This window comes from Tyto alba, unplaced genomic scaffold, assembly GCF_018691265.1.
Source record: "Tyto alba isolate M040663 unplaced genomic scaffold, T.alba_DEE_v4.0 Super-Scaffold_1, whole genome shotgun sequence".
NCBI classification, from domain to species: Eukaryota; Metazoa; Chordata; class Aves; order Strigiformes; family Tytonidae; genus Tyto; species Tyto alba.
This window is the reverse complement of record NW_024881261.1, coordinates 16809357-16827777: the sequence shown is the minus strand read 5'-3', so window position 1 is coordinate 16827777 and position 18421 is coordinate 16809357. Positions and strand designations below refer to the sequence as shown.

Genomic DNA, 18421 nt, shown 5'->3' with positions numbered 1-18421 from the left:
GTGGTCTGCTGTCACCACGTGTCCAAACCATGTGCAGGAAGATATTGCTGCCCCCAAACACAGCACTAGCTCAGATGGCTGAGCTAACCACTCACCTCTGAGGATGGGTATGAAGCTGAGAGCAAAGAAAGGGCTCCCAGGGAGCAGCCTTCAGTTGGCTAATTCAGCTGGGCGGGCCCTGGACAGGGTGATGCTCATCTTGTCCAGAGCTGCCCATGCCACCTGCATCCCAGCAGTGTCACAGGTTGCCTTGCTGAGCCTGTTGGCTGCAGGGTGCTCTCATGTTGCCCTCTTGTGGTCCTAGAAAATGTAGGACCATCTTAATTCCCCTTACTTTCCAAGGCAGAGTCAGGGGAGGGGGATTTCTTCTCTAGAACCAGACAGCCAGCCCAGGAGGCCACGTCACTCACCCTCACAGGCTGCTGTGGGATAAGCAGTGCAGCAGCAAAATAAAAGTCTCAGTTGCAAGCTTTTTCCCCTCCAAGAGGGTTCCTATGAGATACAACCTTCTGGAGGACTCACTCTCTGGGCTGGGATTTGTCCAGCTCACTCTCCTCCCAGCTTTGAATATTTTTGTGTTGAACAGTTTGGTAAAGCTCCACTTGGCCATGGCCAAACTCTCCATGTGAAAACATGGTTACAAAATGTTTCTGAGGCAGCACTCTCTTAAACAGGCCTCTCACAGGCTTGCCATGAACTTAGCCCTCAGTGTTGCAATAAGCGTGGGCTAAAACCGGTGCTAAACCTTTGGACATAACATCTGCAGTGCAGTGATTTCATGTTCTTTTGAGGCTGCAGTCAAGGCAAAAGCAGTTGACAGGTTTGTGTCAGAAGTCATGGTGAACAGCCAGTCCTCTCTGGGACACTCATGATTTTGTAGGCCTCTTCCTTTACCTTATGTCCTTCTTCCAAACTGAGCAGTCCCTGTCTACATGGTTGTTCACTATACAGTCTGTTCCCATACCTCTGAGCATCCTTAGTGCCTGCCTCCAAACCTTCTCCCATTCTTTTACCCTTTCTGAGATGAGGGGACCAGAACTGTACGCAGACACTGGAGGAACATGTAAACAAAGTGAAGCCAGCCCCAGAAGAATGAACCAAAAGTGTTACAAGCAAAACTGTGAAGATCTTGGGGTGAACAGAAACCCCAGTGGGGTGGGCAGATGAGACTCTGTGCATGCGATGCATGCTGCTTTCTATGGCTGGCATGGAGGCAGAAAGGGAAAATGCAAATAACTGAACGCAAAGAAGGGTGAGGAAGCTTTGCTGGGGATGTCAGCAGAGGAGAGCTGGTCATGGCAGTGACCTGAAATGCTGCGGGTGGTATTGGGGTGACAAAAAAAAAAGCTCGAAATTTGTCTTGGCAGGCAAGAACAGCAGAAATTTTGTGTCAGAGGACAACATCTAGAGCCCTGTGGCAGGGGCTGGCGTCCATTCTTCAGCTCCACCAAACCGTATACAAGCAACCATACCTGCAGGGAAGAGAGCACCCAGCTCCCTGTGCAGCATCAGGCCCTCTGCCAAAGGCATCGCCCTGTGCCAGCAGTGTGGGTCCCTGCTGCGGGAGAGCAGATGGGGAGTCGGCGCCCAGCCTGTGCACCTACTAACACGCCTCTGACAGCGGTGTGTGCGACGCGCTCTGCACCCCCCGCTCCTGGCTGGTGGCAGGCCATGCCAGGATCTGGGTGGTTGCTATGGAGAAGTATAGCTAAATGCACAAACAAGTGCGAAACGGTGATAACTGCTCTGGGGGCTGAGAGAGACAGGGCTTTACAGAGTGTTTCTGAGCGATGGTAACTCTTGGGGCACAGAGACTTTTTTGGCCTGCTAGGAAAATCAGCGCGGGACCTACTGTACTTGGTGTGGCTGGCCCCTATCTGATGCACATATTGGCCCTCCCTGTCACCGTTTTCTGCCGGGGGGCTATTTGTTTTTCTCCATCTTGATCTCAGAGTGTATCTAAGCAGCCAAGCCAGCTCCTAGCAGCAAAACTGAGACTGCACCAGATGGACAGCGTAGACCCACTCATCAGCTGCTGCCAAAGCTGAAGCCCACGAAGCAGCGAGAGACTCCCAGGAGAAGGCAAACAGCAGGAAGGGGAGCCCCGGCGCTGCTCGTGTCTTCGAGGCAGCAGCACTTTGTAGGGAAGAAGCCGAAGAGGGTTTGCAAAAGCAGCTGCCCACTTCGCTCTGCGCCAGGCTCCTGGGTGCTCTGCCAGCACCCCAGCACGGGTGCCTGGCGCGCAGGGGCTGTGCCCAGCCTGGCGGCTACGGGAGCGGCTGGACCCCACGCGGGACAGCCTGTCCCACCTGAGGGTGTCCACGTGGGCCGCAGGCGGGGGGGGGGCCTCGCAGTGCTGCAAAATGTCTCCATGTCACCCGTGGGTCCCGGGGTCCCCCGGCTGCGGGGCCAGTCCCCGCGGAACAGCTCCAGCCCGCCCCCCAGCCCCGGGCGCGGCCTCCTGGCGGCAGCACGCCGGGCCAGCCAGGCCGGGACGTGAGGAGGCAACCGGGCGGCGGGGCCGACCGCGGGGCCGGGCGGGGCCCTACGAGGCCGGGCGGGCGCTGGGGGCCGGGCCGGGCGGGGCTGGGCGGCCGCGGGGGCGGAGGCGGGAGCGGGACACGCAGGGCCGGAGCGGCCGCGGCGCCCGGAGCGGGCCGGGAGAAGGTAGGGATCCGCCGGAGCGGCCGGGGGGAGCCGGCAGCTCCCTGCCTGCCGCCGCCCGGCCTAGCCGCTGCCCCGCCGCCGGCCTGCCCGCCTCCCCCCGCCCTGCGCGCTCCCGCGGCCGCCCGGCCTGCGCCTCCGCCGGGCCCCCGGCGCGGCCCGGGCCCCCCCGCCTCGGCCGCGGCCCCCTCTGCGCCCGGCGCCCCCGGCCCTCGCAGCCCGTACCGCCACCCTTTCCCCCCGCGCCGTCCCGCCGAGGCCGAGGCCCTGCCCGCCCCGGGGGGGCTGCCCTGGGCCGCGCTGGCGGGCCCGGGGAAGGCGGGTGCCCCTGGCTGGGGTGCTGCTCGTTCGGGTGAGTGCCCTCCTCTCGTGTCAGCAGCCGGGCTGCGGCAGCGAGTGGCCCTGCGTGCCCAGCTGGGGGATCGCTGTGCCCTGCTGGCTTCGTCCCACGGCGCCTACGCTGTCCTGGGAGTATTTCGGGCACCTCGGCAGCGTGGAGCAGGCGTGGGGTTACCGCGGGAGCTGCCCGTCTACTCCCCACATGGCGTCCGCTGGGATTTTGGTCTCTTAAGCTGTGTCTGTGCAGCCGGTGGTGACCCTGGGTGGTCATGCATGCGGCTGGGGGTAGCGGGCATTGCCTGGGCAGCTTGTTGCAGGGGAGCCCCTGGCCCCGCAGAAGTAATGCGGGCCTGGACTGGACTGGCACCATGAGCCTGGAGCGGTGGCACTGGTGACGGGTGGCACAGGTGGTTGCACACAGAGAGCAGAAGCTGCAGGCTGCTGTGCTGTGCCTTCCTTGGGTGCTCTGAGAGCATCTGCTCTGCTTGCGCCAGCCTGAGAAGAGAAACTCATGAGAGTTCCCCGTTTGTTCTCACTCCAGCAAATGCAAATCCCTCTGCATTGCTGCCAGCCTGACACTGTTCCCTTGTACTTTAACAGAGATGAACTGGAGGTGCATCCTTCAGTGGCCTTGCCAGGGTGTGGAGGCTTGGCTTACCCTCAACACCTTCTGAGAAGTGGCTGCTGACCCTTTGGCTGACCCTGAGCAGTGCCTCAGCTGATCCCATCCTTGACACAACTCGGCCTCTGAGTTCAAACATCTCTGCTGCCGTTCCTGGTGTTTGAAGTACTCCTCCTCCTCCCCCCACCCCCCATCCTTTCCCATCTCGTTCTCCTTGCCACAGTACCTAGGAAGCCTGTAGATGTGTCATAAGTGTTAACATCTGTGTTGAGGTTTGTCATGTTTCCATAACTTTCAGTTTCTTCTGAAAGGGTGCTCTCTCCCCCTGCACTGCCATTCTCTCTTTCACTTTCATTGCGATTCTATCTTTTCCTCCACAAAAGGCCTGAAAGAGTTTATAGATACAGAATTTGCAGTTTTGCAGATGCTTTGCCAAATACAGCCTCTGTACCGTGCTACAAGACGTCACCATCATCCCCCTCATCTTGACTCACTCCTCTGGCTGCGAGTCGTGCTGGGCATTGTGTCTAAATGTGTCTGTCTTGTTTGCGAGGCCCTCCACAGTGCCGATAATGCCCTCATCTCTGAGCTGGCTTCTTCTGCTCTTCCATTCTTGAAATCCTTTGCTCTGTCAAAGCCAAAGGTTTCAGTTCTCTCTCCAGCTGCTCCGCTTGCGATTAGCAGTGACATCAAAAACTAGTATGAACATGCAGTGATTTTAGAGAAATGTTAACTTGTCAATGGGACAGGAGGAACTGAGCAGTAGAGAGGAAATGAGTGACACTCGGAGGCTTGCAGAGCACCGATTCTGCTAGTCTTCATGTGAAGCGTGGCTGTGTGATGTCTCAGGGTTCTGCCTGCATTTGAGGTGTCCCTACAATGGGTGACTGTTCAGATGGACTTTGTGACAGTGGTGATGTGAGTTTGGGTGGGACAGCCTGAGTTGTGCTTACCTTAGCACTTTACTACCTTAATTAATAGTTTCCCTTTGACCTCCAGCAAAAGCGTTTTTCCAATTATATTCTTGGGGTTTTGTCTGTGCCTTATTATTTTTGCCTGTCTGCAAAAATGACAAGAGAATCAACTGCGTGCCTTGGGGTGGGAGAAGACAGGACTCGGTAGCAGGGTAGGTAAGGTGTGTGCAGCCATTCCATACAGAATTAGGGAAATTTGTCTCCTAAGCTGGTGCTCTGGCCTTTGCTTGGGTCTGGCTTGCTTGGGTCCCCAGTGCCAGAGATTAAATATCCGTCACAGTCTCCTTGCTCACATGTTGTGGCAAGGTGTTCTGCTTTGCATTAAAAATTGATGCTGTGCTCTAGTTTCCAGATGACTTTCATTTGCTTGCCATCTGGCCCAGCACGAGCTTGTCTTCCTTCCTCCCTGAGCTACGCTTACCCCATGCAGATGCCACCAGCCTGCCCTCTTCCACATCCTGCAACGGAGCAGGTGAGGGGACTGCGACAGCCAGGGCCCAGCTGGAGAGAATTGGAGGTTTGAGTGACTTGTGTGGTATGTGGCCAAGTTCCTGTGGCAAATACCCCAAACTGTCACGTGTGGGGCGAGGCCAGAGCTTGCTTAAGCAGCCCTTGTCCTTGGTGGTCCTGGTTCTGGAGGACTTGATGATCCAATCTAGATTTATTAATTTTGCTGATTTTTGGTCTACTAGGTCACAGACAAAGCAAAAGAAGCTATTTCTTTCAAAGTTTTCAATTTTCTTCCTCCTGGAAGCCATATAGAGTTAAGAGGTGGAGTGCAGAAGAGGAGACCTTGTGTTTCCCACTGTGTGAAGCTCAGTGGGGGTGCTCTCTGGGATCTGCTGAGACAAGCAGCACGTCCTAACAAGAGGCTGCAGTGGTCAGCATTTCCTTGGTGGGAGAAGGCTCGTCTCCTCCACACCATTAGTGGGGTTTTTGCCCTGCTTTCTGCGTTGTCCGTTCTGTCAGGATTCATGGGGTCAGCTCTGCAGTTTGCCAGAGCTGCAGTCCATGCATTAGCAATATCTCCAGCCGGGGCCCAGGCGGCCTGGCTCATCAGGGTATTGTTTATCCCACCCAGGAATGTGCAGGCAATCAAGGACCTCTGGGAGCTTATAGAACAGCATGTTCTGCTCTGAGCAGGGGAAGTGAGTGCGGGTGGTGGTGGCAGCTCTGAAAGCTGGCATGAGCAGTCAGGGCGTGCTGGTGCGCAGGCAATGTCCTACCCCTGAAGTGTGGATGAAGACTGTGCAAGCTGTGCAGATGCAGTGGGGTAAGGAGGAGAGAAGGAAGGCTCTTCAGATTTGGAGACCACAGGGTGGAACAGAGGAAAAGGGTAGGAATGCCTCAGCATGTAAGCTTCTGTTCTTGACACAATGGCATGAGAAGCCAGGCATCACTCATGGTTTCTTCCATCTGCATGTTAGGTACTGATCCTGCAGCAGATCTCTTGTTGAAGCCAGACCCGGCAGCTGGAGGGTACACTGAATGGAGTCAAGGGACATCTCTGTCTCTGGGGGTGGATTGTGTTTGCAGTGAACAGGCACTGAGCTATAATGAGTGGAAGGAGGCATGAAAAGACAGGTGAAATGCAGGGCATTTTTCAATGAAAAAAAAAAAAAAGATTAGTGGCAGTATTTGTTTAATATTTTTAATACTAATTTCTTGAATCATTCTGTGACAAACTTGTCTTTTGTGCATTTCTGAGAATCAGACTCCTTCCTGGTCTACTGCTTAGGCAGGCTCTAAGGTTTTTATAGAGATTGAGACATCTGCTGCACAAGAATCCACTTGTCCCTTTTGTGCAAACCAAGTGTGCGTGTGGAATCTCACACTGCATGTTTTGGTCTGGTTGATGAAATGTTAGTTTTTCAGTTACGGTGCTGTCATGCTGACCATGGTTGGTTCTAGCAGCACTACTTTTTGAGTGAGAAGTGGAGAAGTATTATTTAGAGGGAAACGAGTGGTGATAGCACCCGTGAAGTTTGGTTTTCTGGCTGCTAAATTTGTGGTATCCATCGGTTACTGCTTTTTATCTCATGATCTGATCAACACTTTGGATATACCACCGGAGTAGCTGTCTGCAAACCCTTTGGGTCTCTCCTTTTACTGGGGCTGTTAATACTTTTTGTAATCAGCCTAAATGGTCCCTTTACATTGCCGCCTGGTCTCATAAATGCTTGACAATTATTTGTGGTGCTGGTGAGTCTGTTATTTGAGACTTCTTACCCTGCCCAATTTCAGCTGCAAAAACAGAGGAGAGATACAAGAAGTTGTCAGAGTCTGTGTGTAAATGCCTTCTCTTGGCTGCTGTAGCTTGAGCCAGTCTGTGCTGAAGGTCTCAAAACAATATTATAACAGAGTTAATAGCTGTCCTTTCATTCTGGTCACTCCTCTCATCAGCCCACACTGGACCAGACACACTCCAGAGCTAAGGGCGAAATGGAATAGGCAGTCTTCCATGGAGGTAATGTTAATGTGTGCTGAGCGTGCATGCGGGCAGACTGGGGGGAGTGATTAATGCCCTGGGAATCTACTCTCTGCCTTGCTGCACAATGCTGTTGTGTCAGGCCTGGAGCTTGGCACGAGGCAGGCTGCAGTTGGGCTCCAGGAACACATTACCTAGTTTGTGCAGGATCAGGCAGTGAGACAGACAGCGTGTTCGCAGCAGGGTGAGTTCACTGCTGCGCTGGAGCTTCGTGCTTGCAGAGTGAGGCTCTCTTTGGATGCGGCTCTGCTGCTAGGCGGGGGCAGGAGTTCTGCAGTTCACAGTCCTGACCTCCGCCAGCCTGAAGTCCCAGCGTTTACTCAGTTATGGAGGAGCCCGCCCTCCCTCCCTCTGGGCAGGCAGGGATCACCCATCCTTGAGGTGAGAGGGGATGGTGCTTGGCCAGCGGTCAGGAGCCCTGACTCACTGGGGATCACAGGCGGAGCCCAGCTCTCCTTGTAATCTGCTCTTCCTGCTGGAGCCTCTGCGTGAGCTGTTGCTGAATGTTTGTTTTCACAAGATCTAGGGTGGATCTGGGAGAAGCTCGGGGTCCACCATTAAGCCTGAAGAGTTGAACTCAGTAAGTTTCCGGTCTGCAGGATGTTGGGAGGCTTACTTCTCTAGGTGGGGGGTTGGTGAAAATGTTGGCAGGCAGCACTCCATGGAGTAAGACAAGGCCAATGTCCTGGAAAACATAGTATTTTGTGTTCAATCCATGTTATGGAGCAAGCAAACCCCGCAAGACCAATGCACTGCTTTCAAATGCAGGGGCATACTGTCTAGACTCGGATGGAGTCAGGGAGTGATCCTGCTCTTCTCAGTATGGCTGAGGGAATGTGGGCTTGTTGGGATCCTTTTTTTGGCAGTTTCAGAAGTTACTTCATGCTTGCTTACCTCATGGGCTCGGGGAGTGCTTTTCATATGCATGTGTTATTGCTTGTGTTTTATTATAACTGCAATTAATATGTACATGGCGGAACAACTGCAATCCTGTCTGCCCCTCTTGATCTTCTGTCTCATTGGAAAATCTTGTACATTTTAATGAATGAGTCCCCAGAGCAGCAGGTGAGTTAAGAAAGTGACACCACTGTTTTCATGGTCAGGATCTGAGCCCTGGGCAGTGGGAGAGCTGTGTCCTCAGCCCCTATGACTGCAGCAAAACCAGGGATTGGGTCTGCAGCACACATGCTGTAATTCTTGTACTCCTCATCTCACTCTTACGTTACACCTTTGACAAAAGAAATGCAAAGAATCTCAGTGTACCATCATATGCTCCTGGAGAAACTCCCTCAAGACAGCAATTATGCCTGCAATATTTTTTCCCCCCCTTGTCGAGTATGGCTGTGAAGTTTGTATATTCAGAGTATGGCAAGGATTCCTAGGATGCTGAGCTCAGTTGGCAGCCTGTCTGCAGGGTGGAGGGCAGCCCCTGGTGCCTGCAAGGGGCTGCTGCTGCTGCGCCTGTCACTGCTGCTCTCCTGTTCCTGTCAGAGCATGCAGCAGCATGTCCCAGCCACCCCACCTCAAACAGCACAAGGCTCCTTCCTAGTCTTTAATATTTCCAAGCTAAATAATGGCTCTTCCATCTTTTTCCCTGCTCCACATGGTCATGCTTTTAATAGTTACTCCTTCTGCCTCAGTAGGTTACTGCTACCCTGAACTGCAGCTCTTTGTGCTCCTGATTCACTCCAGTCCATTCATCTCTTTTTGGTGGCAAAGTGCTGTCGGCTGCTGGATATTGGGCTCTTTGTTTGTACAGCCAGCACAACGCTGGTGACAAAGGGACAGCCTGTGTCCCAAGGAGCCCACATGCTATAGGGAAGGCAGTGGAGAGCAATAGGAGTGACAGACAGGATGGCAGAGGTGAGGGGGGCCGGGGGCCAGGGCACAGCATGCTGGCTGCAGCAGGGGCATGGCTGGGGGTGGGGAGGGACGTGCTGAGGAAGCTGTTCCTGCCGAGTACAAACCCGCTTTGTTCCCAGGAGGTGAGTCGGACTGGATAAACAGAGCGGTCCTGTCAGCAGAAAGCTTTTCCCTGGCTGGATCCCCGCTGGCGCTCTCGCTGGAAGTTGGCTGCACCTCGTCAGCAGGGAGGTTTTTCTCTCCCTGTGTTAGCATCCCCTTCTTGCTGACTCTCCAGGGCTCAGGTGGGCCGTGCGTGGCTGTATGGAGAAATGGGAGCCCCAGGGGCCCTGTGTGTTTGCTGTGGGTGGTGGTGTGTGTTGTCACCGTGCTCTTTCTGCTGTTGTCTGGGCAGGACGGTTTGACAAGCCATGCTGAGTATGGTATGGGTATCACTGGCTGGGCGGCGCTTGGAGGGTGACCATTTATCATGCATGTAGAGGCACTTTGGGAGGGGAGGAGGTTGGATCCCGTTACAGGAAAGTTGTGTCCAACTCATCAGAGCAGGGACTCTGCTTATAATGTGAGAGGAAAGCAGCCTGTGTCATGGGGGGGCATCTGGGGAGGATGCTGACATGCTGGTGTCGAAGAGAGCAGGGCTCTGAAGCACCTCAGAGAGGTGTCAGCAGTGCCATGCTCTGCCCGTGATTGCGATGGGACAGGAAGATGAAGGGAAGTACTCACTGGTCTGAGGTGCAGATGCTGAGGAATGATCTTAGGGTTCCTGGTTGCCTTGGATGGATGCACCGTTCAGTTCCCTTCCTGAGGGATTTGGGGGGAGGGGAAGTTGCAGCTGAAGCTGCAGAACTGCTGCTGCCTTGGTGTAGTATATTGCCTTGATGGTGACGCTGCTTGGTACAAAGCAAAGATGGTACAGAAAAGTGTTCTGGTTCAGCAGCCGCTTCCGGAGGAAGGGGGGATCCAGGACATAGCCCTTAATGAGGATGTCTTTGCCTGCCTTCAGGTTGCCTGGCAGGGGGAATTTCAGCCTCAGCTCCCAGAGCCTTGGACAGAATCTGCACCCTCATCTCATCCTGGTTCTGTCAAGAGCCATGGTGAGGCCTCCCAGGGGTGGGATGAGCCTGCTACCTAGAAGGCAGAAGGGGTATTTCCAGCCAGGTCTGAGTATGCCCAGGCTGGGTCAGTCCAGGTGGATGCGAGAAGAGTTCACCAGTGGGGAAGAGGATGGTGGGGTGAACTTGCCTGAGTGGACTTTGTGCCTCTTCTCTGCTGGGCAGAAGTGTGACACTGCTCCCACATGCAGTTCCTGTGGCCCTGAGCAGTGGCGTGGGGAGGGGGGTACCTGTGCCCATCCTGCCAGAGAGTGTCTGGTGGGACTGTGCAAGTGAGTGGTGCTATCTGCCTGTCCTGCCCTGCATGTCAGGGAAGCACTGAGCTTCCTCCCCTCCTCTTCCTTCCTTCGTGAGGGGAATTCACTTCCAATTTTCTTGCTGCTTCTCCCCCCCATTGCAGCACAAACACGTCCCCACAGACATAGCCAGAGGGGCTGGACAAGGCAGGTTAGACCATTCAAGTCCATTGCTGGGAGACCTTTGGCTCCTGTGGCCTGCTTCATGTGGCGAGAGGTTTCAGGGAGCTCGGGACAGGACCCTCTCACACTGTTCCTGTGCTCAGGAAGGGTTTTACTTTCTGAACATATATATGATCATTTCAGGTATTTCTGGCTGCTAACAAACTTCCCACTGTGTGCCTTAGGTACTGATCTGCTTTCAGACCCTGCACAATGGAGGCTGGCTCCGTGGTGCGAGCAGTCTTTGATTTCTGTCCCAGCGTCTCTGAAGAGCTGCCCCTCTTCGTGGGAGATGTCATCGAGGTACTAGCAGTGGTGGACGAGTTCTGGCTCCTTGGAAAGAAGGAAGGTGTCACAGGTAAGACCTGGAAATGCCTGCACCTGCATCCATAGATGTGCCAGCTAAATATCCATTCTGTGAGTACACCTTGCCTTGGCCAGAGCTGTGCAGGACCAGATTTAATTTACTAAATCTTTAATGGGTCTTTGCTTGGGACTGAGGGTACAGGTTGCCCGCCACTGGTCTCCTGCCAGCTTCATATCAGCTATTCAGACAGCTCGTTTGTTTTTTGAGAGAGGTTAGTGGAGGGTCAGTTCTCAAGGAGATGAGAGCTTCACAATAGTAGTTGCTCCATCCTCTGTGGTGAGACAGCCCATTTCCTGGCTAGTTTATGTGCTGACCTGCTGTGGCAGTGGAAGGGGAGAGAGGAAACAGATGCACTGAGAGTGGAAATGCATCCACATCCAAGTGACCTCGTCAGGTCAAGTCAGTGGGAGACACAGCGACAGAGTCTGTGTGTCCCTCCAAGCCCTCTGACTCAGCCCCACTTCCTCCTTTCCACTTTAAACCATTTTCCTGCACAAGCTGCCATCAATATCTGGATGCCTGAAGTAGTGTGCAAGTCCTTCAGACTTTTGGAGGGGTGTAAGAAACTTCCGAAACATCAAAATGCTCATAGTGAAATACTTAGAGTCTCACAGTCCCTGTTTAAGCAGCTCTTTCTCATCTTAATACTGATGTTGAGAGGATGCGTGAGCTTTCAAGGAGGTGAAAACCAGGCCACATCAAAGCATAAGCCCGACTCTGTCTTCAGCATGAGGGTGGACTAGAGTTTCATCCCTGGCCATGGAGATGGGACTGCTATTGGCAGCAGCAGTGTGGGCTCTGCTAACAGCTGTGAGCTGTATCCTGACTAAAACAAAGATGAAGAGGAGCAAAGGTGGGGAGGAAGACTTCTCTCCTGTGCTCCACATAGCTGATAAATGTCATTGAATGAGCGCATGCCTGATCCTGTGGCTGCTGAAGTCACTGGGCACAAACTACTTCTGCAGAAATCACCAGCAGCTACTTCACCACAGTTTTGTCTCCCAGTGTAACTGATGTGCTTGTTCTCAGGAAGATGAAGCTATTAAGGAATAATAAACAGATGTGTGTCATAGCTCAAAGATAAAGAAACACGCTGAAGTCAAACCAAATGCTTTTAATGACTTTTAGCTCAAAACCCACTTGCATTCCTGCCTTCCCTTGGAACAGCTGTTGTAGTTTTCTGCCCAATTTTCTAAGATAAATTTGTGGGGAATTGAAAAAGCGCTTTTGAATAGAAGCTGTGGAGGTGCTGCAGCCTACCAATAATAATACTTAGTACTCTGTGGGGAATAATTAATGTAGTTCCATGACTTCCTTTCTAACAGCATTAGGTAGTTTCCATGTACTGAGCAGGAAACTAAGACATGGAAAAAGAAGTAGAGTTGGTTAAAAATGAAGGAAGACAGTGAGGCTAGCAGCCTGTGGGCTGCTGGTTGCACATCACGTTAATGACAGCAGATGCCAGACTACCTAAACCCAGTGCAAAATTCTGGGTGTCTAGGATATGATGTCTCCAGGTTTTATTGGAGAACATGGGTGTCATATTGGGTCATCAAGAGTGAATGTTGGAAGTACTACTAGCCCATACTCCATCATATCTCCTTGCCACAAATTATAAAATATAGGAATAACATTTTCAGCAGCCTTTGCAGTGGGCTCTGCTGCATCCTGTGCTCCCGGGACTGAAATTAAAAGCTGAGTAGTATCTTGTGATGGCCAACAAGTATGCGCTGCTCCATCTGGCTGCGGGCTGTTCAGAATAGCTGGGCATCCAGCAACAAGTGCCATGGTGAAATAGGTACACAGAGGTGATAAAGCAAGGAAGGTTCCTGGAGCCTCAGAAGCACTGCAGCTGTGACAGAGCTCATGGGTCACAGACGTGGCCATCCATAGTGTGGTGGCCTGGCTTCTGCACTGAGGCCGCAGAGAGGCCAAGCATTACAGAGTGAGGAGCACCAGGTGAATGTGCCCAATTACAAGATGCTGGTCTCATGGTCCAGCACTACTGGATCTCTCAGTCTTCATCATGGCTCTGAAGTGGGAAGCAGTCAATGAAAGCAGAAAAAAACTAATATGTCTGTTCCCAGAAACCATGCTGATGGCACAGTCCCAGTAATGATCACAGCCTGGAGTGAGCTGAGGGCAAAAAGCCTTTTGTTCTCTGTTAGCTCTTAAGCATTTAAAACCTCAGGAATTCCTGACTCCCAAACTCATTCCTCTTCCACCATGCTACTGAAACCATGTGTAGCTGGCTATTTTCCTTTAGCAAGAGATTAATAGATCCCAAAATTTGAAAGGAAGGTGGAGGGAGTGGTGGTGGGCTACAGGAAGGACTCCTTGCTGACAACTGCTTCTCATTTTAGGGCAGTTTCCTAGCAGCTTTGTGGAACCTGTGGATATTCCTCCTTTGAAGCAGGGAGAAAAACTCTTTGTTTGTACCAGTGACTTCACATCTCAAGAGCCAGGGAGCTTGTCATTGCAGAGAGGTAATCTCCATTCCCTTCGTTTGATTTACATCTCATAGCTCTCACCTGTCCTTCCAGAAGCATGAAACTAGTCACAGACAGCATCCTTCCTAGAGTGGCAGGAGAGACTGGGAATTTCCTAGTACCTCATGGCATGAGTCATGTCAAATCCACCATGGACCTTTGGGCTTTTGCCACTCTGATACTGGTTTCTCATGATCTATGATTACTCTTGAAAATCCATATACTGGAGGCATGTGATCACAGTAAACTTACAGCTGCCTTTTAACTGCCCTCCAGTCCCCAAATCTTAGACTTGCATCTGGGGGAGAAATGAAAGCTTTGGTGCACCTTCATGGCTTAGCAGCCAAAACTGCATATCTTAGGTATATGTGTGCAAGAGGCTGCTGATGCTTCATGCCTTACCTCCATTCTGTGCTCCCATGCATCCCCAGCACACACTGTGCTCTGTGCAGAGTGCCAGACCTTACCCACAGCCAGGAAGGACACAGGGAGGCAGGAATAAGAGGTGGGAACCAATCATGAGGGCAGTTTTGAACTGGTGTGTCTAATTCCCTACAGGAGACCTGGTGATCCTGGGGGGGTCCCTGGCCTCCAGCTGGCTCCAGGGCCGAAGCAGCTGGGGTTCCAAGGGCTTTTTCCCCTCATCATGTGTGCGAGAGCTGTGCCTTTCAGTTCGGAGCCGTCAGCTGTCCCAGAGTGCTCTCCTGGAGGTGCCTGCCTACTCACTGGGCCAAGCCCGGGCCCTGATGGACCTGTCTGCTCAGCTGGAGGAGGAACTGGACTTCAGAGAAGGGGATGTGATCAACATTGTTGGTGTCCCAGAGCCTGGCTGGTTCGAAGGTGAGCTCAGAGGCCGCAGGGGCATCTTCCCAGAGGGTTTTGTGGAACTGCTTACTCCTCTGCGAGCATCAGGAACCTCAGTGGATCCAGAGCCCACAGGGGCTTGTGACACCAATGGGAGAATGGAAATGCCCCCCAAGGAGGAGGAGGAGCCCGGAAGCACTTACGGTGTTGCCCTCTATCAGTTCCAAGCTCTGGAGTCCAAGGAACTGGATTTTGATGTGGGTGACAGGATTCGGATCATAGGCATTCTGGAGGATGGCTGGCTGGAGGGGGAGCTGAGGGGAAGACGCGGCATCTTTCCACACAGATTTGTGAGGCTGGAAGCCTCTGAGGCTTGCAGGGAAAATGAAGGTTCTGAGGATCCCCAAGGTGGAGGCAGCTGTGGAGTCACCATCCATCAAGACACAGAAGGCACCTGCTCTGAAGCCCTTCCTCTGCCAGAGGAAGATGTGGGGGAAAAGGAGGGTGGCTCAGCAGCACATCCTGAGCCTGACACCATTTTGTCTCACACAGTGGGGAGCACAGAGGGTCATCCTGGCACAGATTTGAAACAGCATCAGGCCTTTCCTGGCACAGGACACCAAGGGCTATGTCCCAGAAGTACAGCAGACTCCCTCCCCGTTGACTGCAGAAAGACAGTCAATGGCCTTCTCCCTTCTGCTCAGCTGCCTCCCCAACAGGGCAACGGGCCTGGCCAGGCAGGTGAGTTGGAGCCTGGGGGAACTGTTTCAGCCTCTCCAGGAAACTCAGAAAGTCAGGCCCTGTCTGAGCATGATGGAAACAGTCCCACTGTGCACCCACAGGCTCCCTGTTCCCCGCCAGATCCTTGCAGGAGCCAGGCAGTTTCTTCTCCTAACAGCTGGGCAGCATCTGAGACCCAGGAGAGCCAGAGCAGTACCCAGGACCTGGATGGTTGGGAGGACAGTCAACAAGAGAAGTCCAAACCTTGTTCCTCCAGCCTGGGAGGTGCCCAGGTAGGCCTGGACACATGGGCTGGGAGCTGGGGGGAATGCTGCCCACTCTCAGTGCAGGGGGATGGCTGCACAGACCTTGACTCCAAACTGACAGAGCAGCTGGCACAGTTTGAGAAGAGTCTGTCAAGTACTGGTGCTGATCAGGACAAAGTCTCCCGCCACTTCTCTATCTTGGACTATAGCTCTGAGAAGGACATTGTCCGTGGGTCTCCTGAGTGTGCTCCCCACGCCAGGCAGCCAGAGAGGAGGAAAGCACTGAGACCACCCCCTCCTCGGCCCAGCAGCCTTGCAACAACCCCTGTGCACACGCTGGGTGGCCAGGTGCCCAAAGGCAGGTCTCTGTCCTTCTCGGTCAAGCCCTCTCGGCCTGCACCCCGGCCTCCATCAAGCACTCAGCGGAGAAATGTGGCCCCGGCGCAGCTTCAGCCCAGCGCCCAGGAGCAGCGAGTGGAGGAGGGACGTGAGGACTTGACACAGGCAGGATCAGCTTCCCCCCACTCCATTCTGATGATGAGGATTGGAGAGGTGGAGCGAGACCTGGAGGCTTACGGCAAGACCCGTGCTGAGCTAAGCCTGATGCTGGAGGAGCAACAGGATGAGCTGGTGAGAGCAGAGACACTGGAAAACCTTGATTTCTGTGACTCCAATATCGAGAGCCTCAGCGTGGAGCTTCAAGAGCTGAGAGGTGAGTCTGCAGTGGCATGGGATGGTGGTGCTTCAGGGGGACAGCTGGCCCCTGCTGCGTACAAGCACTGTTGGAGCCAGTCTTTTATTTCCTTCTTTAATTCCTGATTTTGGTCATTTTGTAAGCATTGTTGCAGTACAAATCATCATGATTTTGCCTCAGAGAACCACAATGTAATTCTCTGGACATGCCTCAGCCCTGGCCTTCCCTACCCCCTTTTCCTTCCAACTCTCCCACCTCCTCTTCCAGCCCCACCCTACATCCAGAGCCCTCAACTGATCCATTCTCGGCATGTGCTTGCTCTCAAGCAAAAACACAGCTGCTGGCAGTTCTGCAGTTGAGATTTGAGTTGATGTCTGTGGTGTGACTGCCCTCAATCTGTCAGGACAGTGGGTTTCCTGCGGTTTCTGTTCTGGTGGTAATACAAACCTTTGGGGACTCATCGCTTAAATCAGAGGGCATGCACAGAAGTGAGGAAGGTTAGTGGACAAAAAGTAAAGCCTGCGCCTCTGCTCCTGCCATCTGTGGAGTCCAGAATTTCAGGACAGGAAAATGACACTGCATTGTCTGTAACAGCAACAAAGAGATTTAGATTGCAGCATGTGTGTAGCCATAAAGATTACTTTTGTCCTTGCAGCCCAGAAAAATTACTCAGGGAGGAGAAATTTGTCCTGTTTATATCATCAGCACATTTGGGCCCCAAAACCCAAAGATGCCATATAAAGATCAGTACTGTTAATTATGTTATACTTGATATTACAGTAGATGAAAAGACAGGACTGCATACATCTCCCACTGTCCCTTTACCAGCGTCTTCCAGGAGCTCTGACACTACAGTTCTGTTACCAAAACCCACGATGTGCAGGAAATGTGGGCACTGCATGCAGGAGGTGGAGTGAAATGCCAGCTCTTGTCTGGGGATTACTCACTCTGACTTCATTGCCTCCATCCTCCCACTGTTTAATCAGCACTGGGGAGCCCAGGCGCTTTGCTGCAGGATTGTGTCTGATGCAGAGCACGTGGGAATGAAGGCTGATTTTGGTGCACCAGGGAAACAGGGTGACAAACAGCCTCCACATCAGTGGCGTGCAAAAGGAATGCTTGGAAGGAGGCTTGGAGGATTTGAGGCTAGATAAAATAACTTGAAGGTAGGAAGAGGAAAATCTAGGCTGTATCTCGAAGGAAGTTGTCTGATAGGATGGATTTGCTGGGAAGTTTCTCCTAAGATGGATCTTGCGGAACTTGTGCCCTGTTGGTTACTGGAACTGGAAGTTTTAGGTGTAAACTAACACACCATCCTGAGACATCCTACCCATGAGGTTATCCTCTTGGTAATCCGAGGGGGTTTTTCACTACTTCCAAGAGACCTGAGCATTTATATTTAGCCTCTCTGATCCTATGATAAAAATGTGCCCTACCCAGTCTCTGCCACATCCCTCCTGCCACATCTGAGTGTGGCCAGAGAGCATGTCTCAAGCTTGGTAGCTCAGCTTTAGTGCAGTGGGCCAGATCAGTAATGCGGTGCTGCACCAGCTCAGCAAAATGTGTTTGCACCATGCTTCAGGTGTGGCCTCTGCCTTGCTGGAGTTAGGGGCACATGGAGGCACACTGAGGGGAGAAAAGCTTTCCCTAAGCATTGACCAGCAAAGAAATCAGGGCTAGTGTAGTCTTAGGGGAACCCAGCCCCTTGGTGTGTCCTTTGAGGAGCCAAATGAAGAGCAGAAGGTACGTGGTTTTCTAAAATACATGTTTAAAATCTGCAGGTTGCTTCTTTAGCATGTCTTGGGTACACACTGGAGGGTTTGCTGATCACCAGGCTTGGGCAGGATTAGTCCTTGCCCTCCTGCAGTTACGAGTAGGAGGATCCATTGACTTTATTTTTGTCTTCTACCAGCTGGGAGCATTGGCTGTGCATACCTAACAAGTGTTGCAAGAACCTGAGACGTGGATTACATCTGCTGACTCCTGGTTTCTTTCTAGGGCATGTTGTGGTTGTCTATTGGTTTCTTGTCCTGCATTTGACATGGAAAATGGGAATATGTTGCACCCTGCAGTGAGAGGAGTTATTGATGCGCATGTTTCTATGGCCTCCTGGAAACTTCTTTGTGTGTAGACACTGGACTCTGTAACCCAGATAGTCCTTCAAGGCTGTTCCTGTCAGCAGGGGGACCAGCCATTCACCCTGGAGCAGGGAACCGGGCAGCTGTGGCTGCATGGCACTAAGTAGGCACCACTCACAGATCCTCTTGTCTCGCAGGGAGCTGCTTATCTCCAGCTCTTCCCAAGACCTGTGGTGAGGGCTGGGAAAAAGATGGGCTCAGTATCAGATTTGACCCAGGGGCAGCATGAAGGCCTTGGTTTTCCCCCATGAAGGTGTGGAGCAGAGCCCAGCCGCTGCTAGACAGCGCCATTTAGCCTCTGTGCGGGCAGGAGTGTGAAGGCAGGGGAAGCCGATCTGATCTCCCATCTCTGTTCTGTGGCTTCCTGCAGTCTCACACATGTTCAGTTTCCCTTCCCTGAGGATGTTGGTCTTGGGGCAGGGC

General features: G+C 52.9%; 1 protein-coding gene across 5 annotated transcripts in view; it reads left to right on the top strand.

Moving 5' to 3' along the window:
- Positions 1-2604: 2604 nt before the first annotated feature.
- LOC104365220 (dynamin binding protein) overlaps positions 2605-18421 on the top strand; it is a 34790-nt gene continuing 18973 nt past the window's right edge. Inside the window, exons 1-4 of one of the 5 annotated variants that reach the window (XM_042789754.1) lie at positions 2605-2667; positions 10706-10878; positions 13251-13373; positions 13935-15878. In XM_042789754.1, the coding sequence (XP_042645688.1) occupies positions 10734-10878; positions 13251-13373; positions 13935-15878 (2212 nt within the window). In that variant the 5' untranslated portion in view covers positions 2605-2667; positions 10706-10733. Of the gene's footprint in view, positions 2668-3121; positions 5873-5893; positions 7668-9060; positions 9235-9291; positions 10879-13250; positions 13374-13934; positions 15879-18421 lie in introns of those variants that run through there. The other 4 variants (XM_042789763.1, XM_042789761.1, XM_042789766.1 and 1 more) reach the window with 4 other exon arrangements.